General features: G+C 41.8%; 1 protein-coding gene across 2 annotated transcripts in view; it reads left to right on the top strand.

Moving 5' to 3' along the window:
* The window catches only part of AUTS2 (activator of transcription and developmental regulator AUTS2), a gene marked incomplete at both ends in the record, with an annotated part of 791016 nt that overhangs the window by 539036 nt on the left and 235412 nt on the right, over positions 1 to 16568 (top strand). For both annotated transcript variants that reach the window (XM_082328605.1, XM_082328604.1), the window contains one exon: positions 11313 to 11342. In XM_082328605.1, the coding sequence (XP_082184731.1) occupies positions 11313 to 11342 (30 nt within the window). The remainder of the gene's footprint in view (positions 1 to 11312; positions 11343 to 16568) is intronic.

Below are 16568 nucleotides of genomic sequence, written 5' to 3'. Positions count from 1 at the left end.
AGGGGGCACACCCGGGTTTAGGAGGGATTACAAGAGGTCCTCAGGAAGGGCGAGCTGGAGGAGCCCAGCCTGGCGAGCCACTGAGAAGTAACCCGTAAGTGTGTGGGCTGTTTGGACACGCCGAGGTACCGCTTCTGCCGCTGTTAGTGAAGGGGGAAGCCCCAGCGGTCGATGCTCCGTTGGGCAGCGTCCCCCCGACTGTGACTGTTTTTACCTTTTCCCAGCCACGCCATGAATAACAAATGGTTGAGTCCAGCTGATAAATCAGGGATATACAATTATGCTTACTTCTAAATAGAGAAATGCAACTCCTGTTTTAAATTCAATTATTATAATTGCAGCATTCTGAAAAAAAAAAAAAAAATAATGCATTCATTTCCTAGTAAGAGATTACAGATTCCAAATTACAGCATCGCATATGTCAAAACAGGAAATTTGAGGCAGGCAGGCCAAAGTGTGCCATTGTCTTCACAATTTATATTTACTTGCTGTAGATTTAGAATAATCCTTCTCTTCCCTCAGGTCTAGCACAGACAATTTATAAATTGTACAAAAATGATAAAGGCAGCAATAAATAATAATAATAATAATAATATATAACAACTGTGCGAGTGATGAATTATAAAACAGAGTGGAAAAGGGAATGAAGCCACAGCATAGAAGCCAGTTTACAGGGCTGAGCACACAGGCTGAGTTATTTTTCTGGCATTATGACAATGAGGAACATTTACGGGAGTTTGCAAACAGCTTACAACACAAATCATTTTGTTTCAGGTTATATTTATAGGGCTTAGTTAAGAGTTTTTTAGTATCCATTAAAATCCAGTGTTCAGAGCTTTATAGCTCAGCTGTTAAGGTCTTATCCCTAAGGATCAATTGTTTTGGGTTGTTTGGGGAATTATTATTATTATTATTTATACAATTCAGTTTAAATTGCTTAGCCTAATGTAAAGATACAGAGCTCAAAAGCTAGAGAGTTCTTGTTGTTTGGGAAAGAAGAGATGGCTTTTTATTCTTTTTTTTTTTTTTCAGATATTATTTCTACAACTATTTTATCTTACAAATCAATTGAATCTCTTTTCATGTGTGTTTCCACAGCCATTTTGTGCTCAGAGTTGCTGCAGCTTGTAAAAGAGAACAACCCGTGTGCAATGTTATTGATATTGTATTGCTGCTGCTTTGTGTGCGTTTCTGTAATTTAAAATAAAAATAATTTTCAGTTGAAATGATATCATTTGCTATAGGTCATGCCATTTAGTAGGTGGAAGATGAGATCTATATTGAAAATAGGCATGATGTGTCTAGGGCCTGATGCAAGTCTTCATGCTTTCTTCTTCTTCATTTCTTCTATCTACTGAGACCAAAATTCTCTAAGAAAAATGCCCTATTATCCTGCACCCGTTATAAACACATATAGTGAAAAGTAGCCAAATCCTAAGGAGCGTGCCATTTAATAGCCCAAATAGATGAAAAGTAGAGGGTTGACAGAAGAAGAGACTAAATGACTTGCCTGAGGTGATACTGATAGCCAGTGATAGAGGTGGATCCTTTGAGCCCTAGCCCAAAGCTATCGCTCCTCCGTCGTGTCGCTTTTCAACCTACAGCGGAGTACTTTTGGTGAGAGGTGAGTCAGATCCAAAGAGTATTGCTGGATCACTACCACTTTGATAGATACGAGGGTTAAGAACCTGACGCGTAGGGAAAAGGTCAAATAAGATATCTGATAGTTGCGTTTCATAAACAAACATAGGAGCATTTGAACCAAATGAACTGTGTATCTTGAGAAAGAATATTTTAAATTCTTCAAATGCACTTATCTGTGGAATTAATACAGCGGCTGTTCTTATTTAAATCCTCTTCCATTGTATCAAGCTTCCTTTGTGGCAGTATTTCCTAGCTGTTTCTTGTTTAATTCTAAATATTCATGACATTAATTCTATTTAAGTCCTATGCTGTTATCTGAGACAAAATGTCAACATTTTTATGACAAACTACTGCCTCCATTGCATACAATGGAGTCCCCAAGGAACCTGTTTGTTGTGGCTGACTATCAATCTCTGATTGAAAACCTGATTGACACCAATAAAAGCCTGGTAGTTCTCATTTCCCCATTTAAAATGATCCAAACAGCTCAATAGCCATCCGAGATCTATAGAGTGTTTTTAGCCTGTACATAATTCATCATCTCAATTATTGTGCTTTTTTAACGTCTAATTTTGGAGTATCAGAACTTTTCCATCAGGTCAATAGAACATTCAGTTACTCTCTTTTTGCCTTTTCTCTTATGTTGCAATCATACAGGACCCCAGGTTCCTTTTGGGCCCTGGAGAAGCATCTTTTCATCCTCTTTGCTTCCTGCCGCAACCCTTTTTGTGGTTTATTCTTTTCACTTTTTACTTGCTGTATGAACCATAAGCTCTGGACCGTCCAAGATCTGTAACACTCAGTTACGTGCAGAAGCAAACAAGTTGTTGCCTCCAACCTATTGATTCTGTTTTCAAAGTTAACTCAACCCTCGCTTAGTTTTTTGTCTTGTAATTTCTATTTCTGGCAGAGATGAAGAAAGAGGCAGAAACTCTCAGACCCCAGACTGCGAATGTAAAGCTGAGAGTAAAAAAAAAACGTTTAAGAGGAGTTCTCTGTGAGATACTGAGGTCAAAATTTGGCCATCTGGCAGTTAGGAATAGACATGTGTGAAGGCATGCCAGGCACCTGCTGAAGGCAGATCTGCAGTAGCAAAGTCTTCAAAGGTTTGCTTGCTGCTTCTCAGCCATTGCATGGTTTTCATTTGTAGCTTCTGTTATCGAGCACAATTTCTAAATGAGGATGGTTGCTTCACTTTAAGGACGTACAAATGACTTGCCCTCACCTGTCAAGCATGATCCTTGTATTTTACCAGGCCCATTATGAACGCAATCTTTCTGTCGAAAATTTGCATACCTCCTTTCTTGAAAAGTAATGACAGCAATTTCTTTCCCTCCGCTCACTTTCTGAGTGTCTCATTTAACAGCACCTGTGAAACCGACAGGCGCAGAGATGAGAAGTGAAAGAGAGCAGTTGATTAAATCATCATCAAGTCGGGCCTCAGAAAGTCAATTCTGCTTCCCGTCTGCAATGATATCCTTTTATCTTAAAGTAATGAGCTATGGCACTTTTGCATCGGGTAATGCGATAAGTTCTATTAGCATGTTCCATTTGCTTCACAAGCAAGGGCAAGTCATTTCAGCAAGCTCATATCACTGCAATCAAAGCAATTGGCTTCACAGGCAGAGAAGAAAGAGGAAGGGCTGAGGGTGATTTTTATGGATCACAACACAGTGTAAAAAATAGATTCTTGTATTATTTTAACCCATAACATGCTTTGCTTCTTGTCCATCAGGATATTTTGATTTCATTAGCCTGTAAGTACCTGGAAGACTCGAATTCCAAACTGAACTCTTGAGCTAAGATCAGGAGTCTTGAAAAATAGGAGTCTTTTCTTATACAGATACACTGGCTGATGCACTATTAGGCACTGACTTCATTAAACACTGATTAGTTTAAGTCTTCGCTATTGACTTAGTCCACCAGCATAAATGCACGTTTTTATTATTATTTAATATTATTTATTTTTTGAACCCTGACAAAGTACTCATCAGTTGAGAGGATGCTAAAAATGACATTACACACTGCAAATTGTCGTCATCCGTTGAGAGGATGCTAAAAATAACATTACATGCTGCAAATTGTCTACAGCCAGGAAGGCAGGTAAGGAGGCAGCAAATGTACGTTCAGAGTCCCAGAGGCAAAGGCATGTAGCCATTTTTTTCCTATAGAGTATCGAGGAACTGAGGCAGGGAGTTCATCCTCGTACTGCAAAAGAGAATGACCTCCTGAAATTAAGATTCGGTTGTGCATGTGGCCAGCCGCTGCCTGGTGCCCAGCTAGTCGAGAGGAATTTGGATGCCTGACTTGCAGCAGGCACTTTCTGAAGATGCTGAGCTGAGTAACTCGTGGCATCGTTAGCTTTCTAATGGTACATCTGGAAAGCCCATTTAATCTTCCGCTGACATTGGTGGGAGCGTCGTCCTGTTCTTTGGGCATGGCTGGATTGGGCCTTAAGCACTTGTGGGATCATTGAGCAATGACACCATAAGGCAGCCATCGGCAGTGATAACTGGGGGAAAGAAGTTGCACTTTTCCAAGAACTGCAGTAACTTACCAGTCGCCGCTCAGTTTCCAGGGAGCAAAGGAAAATGTGTTTCTTACAGGGCCGGCTTCTCTTCATCCTTCTCTGGGGCTGTGCTGGAGGTGCCCGAGAATGTCGGTGGCGTGTGTCCCTTGGGTGAAACCGAGCCCCGGGCAGAGAGCCAGGACAGAGGGCTCCAGCTCTGTCCCTGGCAGCCCTCGGGCAGGCATTGCGCTCCTGCGGGCCCTGCTGCCTCCCCAGCCTTGCACAGCCTCTCTCATTCGCACAGAGCTACGAGCCGTCCCCTTCAAGCGATATCCCTGGGAACACAGGGGTTGACACAACAGAATTAAACCTCAAAATAGGACTCATGTTTAGTTGTCTTTCTGGACTGAAATCCCCCTTTGCTTTACAAACGGGCTCACTGTGGTCTACCAGGAGCGTGTGTACCACCCACCAGTTGCCAAGGATATATACACCTCCTATATAAATACAAGGTGCAAGATCTTTATCATGGATAGTAATGTAATCTGGTGTTTTTCTTGTAATATTCAAAATATAATTCTCTTCTTTCCTATCAAACCATTGTTTTGTTGATGGTAGAGCTAGAAGGAGGCACTTACTGTGTCGTTTTGCTGTCTAAAATAATCGTGAAAGTCCTGGGAGTGAGGAATTAAAAAGAGTTATAGCTGAAAGTGTTTCTAAGTTCTGAATATTTTTCCTGTAAGGGGCCAAGATAACTTTAAATGTCCAAGACTGATACATTTCATCTGAAGTGAAGTAGTTTGGATAAAATGGAATTCAGATTAGAGGTCAACATAGCAATCTTTTGTCCAGACTAAGGTAATTTGTGTAAAATGGGACTTTTCTGTGAATAATCTGTCATTTTAGCTTTTGAGAAAGCAGACCTTAAACTTCTCAGACCATCTCTGTTTCAGAGTCATTCCTTACAGTGAATCACTGTGGATAATGGTGAAGAATTGCTAAGCAGACTGTGATGTTAACCAATTTGCGAGATGCTATATATAAGATTCCTTGGCAAGGAGCTCCATGCTGAATGCTACTCACAGGCAAAATAAGAGATAGGAAAGCAAAAAGTGAAATTTTTGCTCTTAGTTTCTTTGTGACTCTGCCTGTCTCCATTTCATCAATTAGAAAATTGCCCATTTATTCCCTGTCTGTGTCTCCTTTCATCTGGGAGATGTTTTTTTCTCCCTTTTTCTTGGAAGCAAAGGTCTAATTGTATAGCTAAAATATCATCTTTGGCCTTTCCAGGGCCGTTGGTTTGTCATTGGTGGATAGATGGACAAGAATATTGTAAATGTCAGTGTGAACATGGCTGAGGTCTGGGTTTTCCCTCATTTTCTTCAGATTTCTTTTCAGCAGACAGATGAGTAGAATCACTTTGTTCAGCACTGGCGTTTCAGCAGCACTGACTCCTTTGGTGGCAATGATAAATGGATCCAAGATATGAAATAGCTGTTCCAGCAAAGTCCATTGAGCAGAATAGAGAACAATGCCCTCCTCAATGTCATTGTACGTGATATATTCAATGATTGCCACTTTTTGCACAAGAATGTGTTCAATCAGCAAGGTACATAGAAATCCATAGTGTTGCTTCAGCCTGAATGAGCTGGTGAGGTGGCACAGACCTTTACTCAGCTTGATTTGGACCAGACTCTCTCAAGCTATTAAAATGGGCTCAAATTATAGCTTTAACCTCATAGGGTGTCTGATTTTTGAAATGTGGCATTGGGATCAGTCTCATTCGGCGGGTGCCGTGGGAGACGTGCTGTGCATTTTAACTTGCGCTCCCTCCAGCTGGGGCAGGGGATTTGGGAGGTACAACTCATCTTTAACCCAATCCTCAGTTTTCCTTTTCTCCTACAAAACACAGCAGCAATTAAACCTCAAATGGGAATCAAAAAGTTCTTTTTCTGTTTCTCACTGCAGTTATATATGTGCATACTCCATATTGCAGGGAATGCATCTTACGCTTTCGCAACCTGGACTGGTTGCGAAAGTTTAGAAGGTTTAAGCTGGGGCAGAAAGAAGAGCTTGCTGTTTTGTTGGTACACGGACTTTACTAATTTGTGTGTTCCCTCCTCACCTTGGGTTGATTTTAGGAACAACTGTTCGAATTTGGACTGCAGCACACGTATGAAAATGCAAGTTTGTGGGTTACTGATTCTGATTAGTGCTTCTTGAGCATGAAGTTGCAGAAATAGTGCCAGATGAAGCTTGGACACTTGGCACGTGTGTGTCAAGTAACGTGGTGGCTGGTAGCCTGCGTGCTTTCGTTATTAAGGGTGTTTGAAAAGTTCAAATGATAACTATGGCCACTTTGAGCAAGTCATTGTTGGTCTGGTCTCATTATTGCCCCTGATTATATAGAAATGAGGGGTAACCTTAACGTTTTTATATGTCCCCTAAGAATTTTATCTGTGGAGCTAGTTTTGAGCGAGCTTTATACAGCCCTTGCTTTGGATTGGGTTTGGAGCGCTGTAGGTCCTTTGGGAAAGCCGTTAGAGTCCCTTCTGCCCAGTACAAGACTTTCAAAAGCGTAAAATAGCCATTTCAAAGGCTCCTTCCTCTGAGGAGCCTGTCAGGCTGTGGTTCGAAAAGACCTCACAGCATTTTGTGCCACGCTCGTTTGAAAATTTGGCCGTACGTGGGAGTTGTGGGTGCTCAGCAGTTTTGCTAATCCGGCTTTCATTTCAGTGCCTAAATGAGAGCTAAGGGCTGGTTGGTTGGGTGGGTTTTTGATAATGTAGGCCGGCTTTTGGAAATTTGGCTCTGGACTCTTCTCAAGCCTGGCCCTGGGTGACAGCGAGGAGATAGTAAGTGCCTTGAGCCTGAGAATCAGAGAAAGAAGCCTCTGTTTGTTCAGGTGTAAAATGGGTCTGCAGCCTCCTTGTCCTGATTTGTCACATTATCACCCGCAGCTTCCAGTGAAGCTAGTGGCAGTTATCCAAAAATCAAGTCATGCTACCTCTGAATGATATTATGGTTTCCCAGTTATCTACAGAATATTCTGATGCAGCGTATGCTCAGAGCCATGATTTCCTGAAACAAGACATGGGAGAACACGGAAAAATTATCTTTTTGTAATAGGCACAAAATACTGAAACTCGGCCCAAAGCAGAAGGCCAGTACAACGCATTTGCATCGCTTCAGTTCCAAAACAGTCGGGTGCTCTGAGAATCACAAAGCACTTAAATGAATTTGCTTTTTTTCTATGGCCCTGGGAGGTAGAGAAATGCTAGAGGAATTGAGCAAGCAATACAGACTCAAGTCTTCAAATTGACCAGTAATTCTGGATAATCAACTTCACGGTTGTCGGCTTTGGTTTCCGAGACCTGTTCTCCAGAATTGGTTAGCAGTAAGCCTGCAGAAGATAGAAACGCCTTGTGCTTTAGCACCTCTGGGAAGAAAATGCATCCAAAAATGTAAATGAGCCCATCAGAGCAGGGGCCACTGGGGAACGTGTGTGCAAGTGCAATACCTGGAGTGCCTAAACAGCAAAGTAGACGCAGGCATAGGAAGAGCGTACAGTTGCTCCAATTCGGTTTCCAGCCTGAGCAGCAAACCTCGTCCCCTCTTCTGCAAGTCTTTTTGGAGTTAGCCCTGCACATAAATGGTCTGATTCTTTCCACGAACCAAAGGAAATCCACGTATTTAACCCTCAGGGAAAATTCAGTTTAAAGTGGCTGTGCAAAACCCGCACGTGTAACGTGTATGGCCGCACACAAACACACGCGTATACCCACTGAATGTGCATCTCACCCCAGTGCAGTGCATGAAGCCCTTTCCTCCTGTCCCTCCTTTTCTTCTTTCATCCTGCTTGCCCATAAAATTCTGCTGTTGGAACAGGACAGCGCTGCTGGACGGTGGGTCTCCTTCCCTCGCACCCCACCAACAAAACCTCTTTATGAGTGAAATAGATGCCTTGTATGTGCAGGACTCCTGGCATTTTACAGAGCGTATCTGGAGCCAGGCTAGGCAAACGTTAGGAGCTGTTTGCTGAGTGCATTTATTGCCTTTGCATAATTTATGAGCTGGAGGGGTTTGACCATCATTCGTCTCTGCCAGAGGCTGGCACCGAGGGCTCTGGAGGATGGAGCTGTAAATTGGATGGTGCGCTCCTGCTGAGCTCACAGCAAAGTCCTCGGGTCAGTATGGGAATTTAATACCAGGAATGGAACTGTTTTCTCAGAGTGCCATGTGGGCCTCTGTGCAGCAGAGGCTTTTTTGGCAGCCGCAGTGACTGGCCAAATCGCGAAGCTGTCAGTCACTGGGCATGTTGTGAAGGGAGCCTGAGCATTTTTAATCGGCTTGGCATCCGTGCTGCTTCCATAATGGACACCAGTAGGTCTCAGTCCTTCGCCATATGCTTAACTCTGGAGACAAGGTGCTTCTGGGTATAGCAGTAATTATTTGATGTGGAATTAAGCAGACCTTGAAATTAGAACTGGACTGTCGGAAAGCAGGAGGCTTAACACTTTGATGGAAATAACTTCCCACCGACATCGCTCTGTGCACCTTCTCTGCAGATTCACTCGGATGCGGGTAACTGTTTTGCTGGCAAATTCAGATGTCACTGCTGGCAAGTACTCTTCTCCCCAAGTACCTCCACACTGCAGAAAACACAAAACCCTGAGCTCTTTCCAAGCTTATGAGTCGGGAAAAACTTAATCCACAGCGGAGGAGAGATTCCTTAAACCAGACAAAAAATGGTGGGGGAAGGAGAGGCTGCAAAGCGCTGTGACCACAGCTGGGTCACAGGAGACGTGCGCGTGTGCCCCAGCAGCGGGCGCGGATGGCACGTTAAAACCCTCTGAACCCTGCTGCTAAAAGGGAATCGTTCTTGCCTGCTTGTATATCCACTTTTTACCCCCTTTCTTTCTCCTTTTGGATTCAGGTGTTGCAGTCAGAACTTGTATTGGAGTTTGTCTGGAGCGTGGGCAGGGGACACGAACAAATGGAGCAATTGGTTCTGAGCTCCCCGTTTTGAAACGTGTGTGTCACACATGATAACGCATCCTAACACGTAGAGCACACAGTGCAGGGACCCCAGAACCGCTGGGCCCTCCTGGCTGTAACCAAGCAGTGGAAGAAAGTGCTGTAGCCCAAAAAGCTGAATCTTTCCAACAACTGTAAAATAGAGATAGTGAATAGGAATTCTTTGTGACACGCTGTGATTTTCATGGATGAAAATTCATGCACGTGTTTGCTTTTTTGTAAATGTAGGGCCTTGCTTTGCGGACATACTTACCTCATGCCAAAATCTCATACGTGTAGTCACGCTGAAGTCAAAATGCATAATATTTACAGGATAAGGGTGTAAGTAGTTTATATAAATACCATACTGTTCTAGAAATGTGCAATTTTCCTTTTGTCGGGTAAGTACGCTCTCTTCATTAACTTGATCGTATTATGAGGGTTTCAAATTTCAAGCTAAAACTGTCTCCTATATTCATGTTCCATCTTGTTTGATTGTTACCAGAGTATTTAGGTGCAACTGCTGCTACATAAATCATTTCAGTTATTAAATAAATTTCACTTTAATTTCTGTTTGGAATTATCTGAAAGCAGATTGTAATTTTATCTGATTTTTGCTTCATTTTAAATTATTTGAAAGATACCTAGAAGCAGTTCTTAGCTTTAATTTGTTAGTATGTAGCTCATTGGTGTGGGGAGGGCACCTTTTCACCCCCTGTACCAATGAAGGCGAGGAAAAAGCCAGGGAAACAGAAAAGTTATAATTAAAGAACACACAGAAGATGACTTGATTTGTGCAAATCAAATACATGCATTCGTGGGTGTCTTTGGCTATGTCTATTCGCATTCCACTGTATAGTTAACCTTTGGAATTCACAAAGTATAAATAATTTCAATGCGATTTGGTTGTCTTATGAAAATACTCAAAGATGCATTAAACAGGATACAAATACATAAAGGGCTTAACTGACTGCTGTAATGGCGTGACACAAGCAGCTAGTCCTTGATTTAGGAAAGCCTGGTTCTCCTGTTTGATGATCTTATGCTTTCCTTCAAAACGTGTGCCGTTAGATCTGCAGAGGTATGAGTTCATCCTTGAATGGTATGGACGATTTAGTCCTCTAGAATCTAAAACTGGAGTTTAAAAACCAAAACAGAAGGAGGTATTTTCCTCATTCTGCTGCTGTGGAGGTAGCCAAGTGTGACAACTCCGTAGTTACCCAGAATTAGCTGGGCTGAATCAAATCTGTGTCTAAGAAGGAAGCAGCTAGGTACGACTCAGTTGCATGGTCCTTCTAGCCCTGTTTCCAGCACAGCTTTTGTACTGCTAGCAAATGTAAATGCGTTTTGGGTTTCTGATGCTTATCTGTACTGAAGCGTGATTCATCGAGTCCTGTTGTATTTCTACAATAGTAAAAGTTATTAAAGAATTGAGCAATGGCACTTGATAAATAGCAAGACCTACTAGTGTTACTGTTCAGCGTTTTATAGCATTATAAGTGTTTGCTGTGATACCTGGGCTGCTCTTGAATTATAGAGAACCTCAATGAATCAATTAATTTTGCATGTTCTTGCTTCCGCTCTGATTTCTGAGTTCTTTCGTACAGCAGCGGTAAGCAAAGACATAGATTGAACTCCCCAAGTGGTCCTGGAGTAAAACGATAGCCTTCTAGATGCCTCTCTTCTGGACAGGCAAACCTAAGCCATTTCCATACCCTCCTATCAGAGAAGCCTTTGAAGCCACTTTATTGGCAGGCAGTATGAGAAATACTGTCCATCAGTAGTAGACAAAGCAGCCCTCTAATATTGTTTTTCTTCTTTCTTGATACAGTTTTGGAGTCTAAATGTGCTCATGCACCATCAGGTCCTGTCCACGTGAATTCGACTAACGGAGGGCATTGCAAATGGCTTTTGTTGTTGTCAGTGCAATTTTTGTCATAATTTAAACATATAAACGTATTGTCTTCAACAACAGTGTGGGGGAACGTTCCCTCCTGTACAGTAATTGAGCTTTTTCCTAAAGGTACCAGACTTGATGCCACAGGGTTTATGAGTGTTTCAGCCATCTTGTTCATAGAAATGTTTCAATTTTTTGCTGTAGCAAGTTTCTCTTACCTGTTCTTTTCTCCTTTTTGTGTTTCAGTGTGACAGCGACAGTGATCAAGAAGAAAAGGTAAGAAAAGGAATTGGTATGGGAGCAAAAATAATTTGTTGGATTCACTTATTGCTATTATTCTGTTATTTATTCAGAGTTGCTTTTTGGATTGATCTAAAGAATCTCTATACAAAGGAAATACTTTGTTTCCTTTAATTTAATTTTGGAATAGACCTCCTAGGAAAGAGAATTGTAATGAATATTTTGGAGGCTATACAATTCCTCTTCAAGCATATTGATGCCACGGTTTGTGTGGGTTGTTTATGAACACCAGTCTCAATACCAACCCTTTCTGTGGCTACATTTTCCCTTGGGAAGTTCTAACAGCAACCAAATATGTTTGTAACCCTCGCATTTGCACTTTTTAACAGTTATTTAACCCCTGTTATCGCCTGTTTTGCTTCTCTGCAGGCAAGGGTCTTCAAACTCAAATTGAAGTGTTATGGTTGATATATATATCTCTGGATTTTTAGAAACAACATTTGGAAACTGTACATTAAGTCAAGTGACACAACTTGCTGACAGTTATCTCAGTAACTGGGTTTCTAAGTGGAGAAAGGGAAGAATGTCATGCTGAAAAAGTGTCAGGCACTGATTTCTAACACTATTTATTGTTTAGAAGGCTAATAGTAATGAAGAACTAGTATTCACACTGATGCACATTTTTATGTCTCATTTTATGTTGTGAGCAGACTAACATCTACCTTTCTTCTTTGGCAAAAATGAAATACTCATTGCATAAAAACTGATCTAACTTCTTTATTTCCAGGTTGGATTTTGTGATTTTCGTTTGTACGTTGAGCCTTAAGGGATGTTCTGATAATGTAATCAGTTTCGCCTCTTCTTTCACTGGATAAATTGGGGGCTGGAAGTTGGGGGAGGGTAAAATAATGCCAGAAAATGTCGTTCATATAACAACATTGAATGGTTTAGAGTTTCATGAGTGGTTCTGTTAACTAGCTCCAAGTCAAGCCAAGAAGAAGAGAGATGACCATGCTGGTATGCATCTTACACAACAGAAAAGAAAAAATAAGTTGTAAAATCCACCTTTCATGAATTTAATTGGTTTTCTACAGGATTTTGTAGCAGGAAGCTAAGGAAATTTTCAGACCACTCTGTATGAAACCACCAAAGCTTTGCCCTTCAGCTTTTTCAGTAATTTCCCAAGTAGAGATTTTTTTCCTCATGTTTCTTAATAATTTGCTAACTACGTTAAACCACCACTGTTTACTTTGAACTGCCCTGATTTCCCTTTCATAAGGGAACTAATCACTGGAGTTAATCAGTGTGACAACAGAAAGGGGAGGTTTTGTTGGGTTTTTGCACAGAATATTAACCTGCACTTTTAGATATGAATTTTTAATGCATTACCATTACATTCCATCCTCTGAAGTGATTATTCATTTTCAGGATGTTCCTTATGCAGTGGAAGATGATAAACTGAATTTCAGCTCCTATGTTTATGGCACCCAGGACTAGAAGTGTAATTTCCTGCCACTGCTGCATTTCGGGAGCCAAACCTCTGCCGGTTTCACAGTATTTTTCCCTTACAGCGCTCCTATATAAAAAGGCAGAGAGGCAGCTTTTTGGGATGGCGGTGGTGTGCTGGTTCAGGATAGTTTCTGCGGCACAACACAAGAGAGACTCGAGATTGTACCTCGTACAGAATATCCCAGTACTTGTGAGGGAAGGATTTAAAATCCAGATGTGTATTTCATCTCTGCGATCTATATTTTGTCTTCCCCCCTAATGAAATGAGATTAAGTGCAGATCCAAATATCCCTGATAACTTAGTGCTTTTCAAATCCCAGAACCAGACCCAGCTTTGAGTTTTATAGCTCTGGCCCAGTTCTAAAAGACAACAGCTAACCCTGGTGTATTTATTCAGCCTGTGCTGGCAGCTTAGGCAAAGATCTAAAGGCCTTGTTCTGCTGTTAATTTGAATTCAGCATATGTAGCCTGTTATAAAATGCGAGACATCATCATTTGAGCAGGTCAAGCATATTCAGATGAAGACAAATGGTGCTTATTTGATTTTCTTAAAATCAGGAAATGAAAAAAGTGCTCTCTGGAGAAATCATGTTCTGCCTGACTTAGATGATAGACCAAGGCATGTACCCCAGATAAGAACAGGCGCTCGTCTTGCGGTTTTTATCTCTGAAGGACGGTCGGGACTGTCAGCTCGCTGACATGTGCATTATCCATGTCATTTTAAACAAAGTGACCTGTAGAAAAGTGCACTCTGCCGTGACATGATAATGGGCTGTTGGATGACAGGTAAAGTACACACTATAAAGGAGGCTGTGCGTTATTCCTTTGTTTAACTGACAAGTAGAAACTTCTTTTCTTCAGACAGGCAGGATCTTTTAGATCTCTTTCAATAGGACCCAGAAGATTTTTGAATTCCTGCTTTAAATAAAATAACATTTTCAGGACCAAAAATTCCTATGAGCAACATGTGTTGGGAGAAGCAAGGGTGCCAAACCTCTGTGCGAGAGGTTGATCGTTTCGTAAATAGTGCTCAGCATCCTCAGTTTTCATTAATAACCATAGGAGCTGAGGGTACTCAGCAGGATTAGTTGTTTTAAGATCCTTGACCCAAATGTCTTATATCACGATGAGGGTATTAGCCTCCAACTGTGGAGCTGTTCTACTAGCGAATTGTCAGATTGCTCTTGGTTGGTCCTAGGTCAGTGTGTTTTGAGGATTGTGGAGTTATTCTCCTCCCACCAGAAGCCTCTTTGCCTGAAATGTTTCTGGAAAGAGGAGATCTACTTTTCTTCAGGAGTAACTTGCAGATTTTGATATCCTGAAATATACAGAATATATGGTATATTGCTGCAGATGAATTCTGTACTTGCTGTTCCGAAAATGGAAAGAAAACACTTTTGCCTCATGTGGGATTTTTGAGGGTAAACCCACACTGATCCTTCAGTGTGCCTGGGAAATGAGAGATCCGCAAGACGTAGAAGTATTGCAAGGCAGGTACGTATTTCTACTGGAATAAATAAGACCTGGAATCCGGAAAGATAGACCAGTGCCTTTGAATAAAAAATGGGAGATCAGTGTGATGAAAGGTGTGTGACAGATCGAGGTGGCTGAGAGACGAGTCGGTTCAAGCATGACCACAGGGAAGCAGGAGAGTGCAGGAAGGAGCAGGGCCTGGGAAGCTGAGGAGCAGATGAATAGTGAGTGGTGACGGAGCAGGAAAAGTCATGTCTCCTAGGCTGCTAGTATTATTTTTCCCCCACTTGAATATGTATCTGTCTGGCTGCGTAAATCATTGTTGATATCTGATCTCTATTAGGTGATGGCTGTGCCTCCAATACGTCTTCCCTAGCCTTTAATTGGGAGCCGACAGACAGTCACTTTCTGTCTATGTCTGCCCTCAAATGAGACATTTCTCCAGAGGTTTCTCTGGAAGAAGAAACAAGGATATTTAATTGAAAAATGCTGCAGCCCCTGCTTAGCAGTACTGTGGCTAAGGCTGTGTCAGCATCTCAATTTTAAATGACGTGTTTTGGGTGGATAATTCATCTATTTATATAGATTCATACTCCTTCATTCCAGTTTGGCACACAGTACCGGACCGGAGCTTTCAAAGTAGCCATTTTGCTCTCCTGGTGCTAAAAAACCTGAAGAGGTAGCGCACATGTCTGTGGAGGGAGAGTATATTTGGAGGACTTGCATCAGAATGTGAAGCACTAATTCTTAGAGAGATGTCATTTTCCATCCTGGGATCCTTTCAGCAAATGCCCCTGGGATTTCTTACTAAATCAGAAAAAAGTATGGATCCCAGGGGAACTCAGATTTTCTCCATTAAAAAGTCTGTCAGTCTTACTCTTTGAGCAGGTCTCCAGAGCTGATAATCTAAAATTAGGGCAAGCTATTGCACAGCTGACAAATTTAAGTGCAACTGTATTATCTTCTGATATCTAGATACAATCTTTAAAATTATACCCGTGGTAATTAGTACAATATTAAAAACATAAGTGCAAGTGCACAGTTCGTCTTCTGGAAATAAAAGGAAGCCCTGTTTTGAAAAGATGTACAAACAGCTTTGATAAGGAAGTCAAGTGCTAAAGATGAAGTAAGGAGTAAGGCCCTGCTTTCTTTGCTGTCTCTACCATTTCCTCTCACCGCTCTTGTTTAATTAGACTGATTTTAAAATTAAGGCTCAATCTGAGGCACTTTAGTGATTTTTCACTTCTTAGGAGAATATTTCATTGATCAAGGGGAACCGCTTCGCAGTGTGCACAGAGTTGTTACTTATGCCTGATTCAAGAGGAGAAGAGGCCTGCTTCTTGCTTGAATCCTACCCAACTTTGATAGGATGTACAACTTAAAAAAATTACTGCGATTGATGACTTAATTCTGTGTATATCTTAGTGATACCCAATCAGTTCTCTCTTGATGAGGCTCTTGAATCCCATTAAATGGTGTTCTTCCCGGGCCCAGCAGCGGCTGGCTCGTCACGGTTACGGCTCAAGCGCTGCCGGGTGTTCCTGCTGAAACGGCTGTGCTTCGGGTGGACGTTGTGTGGGAAGTACTGGGAGGAAAGAGGTTGGTCAGACCGGTGGCTACATTTGCAAGGCGTTGGCATGTGGTCATAGGGGAAGAGTAACAAAGCTCACCCCAGCTTGGGAGGGGATTAGGACGGGTGGGTGTTGTGCTTGCTTAAGAAGCCTGTGCTGGTGGGAGCATGTTGCTTGTGAGGCTTCATTGCTTTTCTCTTTGAAGAGAAAAATCATGTGCCATTGAAAGCACCATGAGAGCTGAAGAATGATATTTCTTGCATCAGAATGTTTTTACTGATAATGCTAATACATTTGATTGCATATAAAACAGCGACAAACCAAAGATTATGGCATGGAAAATACCATAAACCGCTGTGGTATGCTCAGATGAAAGGAGCGGTTATTTGTGTGCATGTATACACACACAAAAGCATTCACACGTGCACCCTGTGTGTGTTTCTGAAGTGCTTTTGGACAAGTATTTTGTGTATGGCCTTCGGAGAGAGATTTTGGAGGAGTATTTTGGCAGATGTGTGTCGCCCAGCTTAGTACGTAGACTGTATTTCAGTGTTTGGTAGTTAAATATCCACACATACAAGTGTTTATGTATTTGTGTGCCTGTGTGCATTTGTGTGTAGTTTGCTTTCCAATGTGCTTCTGGCTATGTTAAAAAACCCCACGATTTTTAGCCCGGCTTTACAAACTCAACTGGTTTAGGTAATTATAA

The sequence above is a fragment of the Platalea leucorodia genome (assembly GCF_965183815.1).
Source record: "Platalea leucorodia genome assembly, chromosome: 16".
NCBI lineage: Eukaryota > Metazoa > Chordata > Aves > Pelecaniformes > Threskiornithidae > Platalea > Platalea leucorodia.
This window is presented reverse-complemented; position numbering and strand designations above follow the sequence as displayed.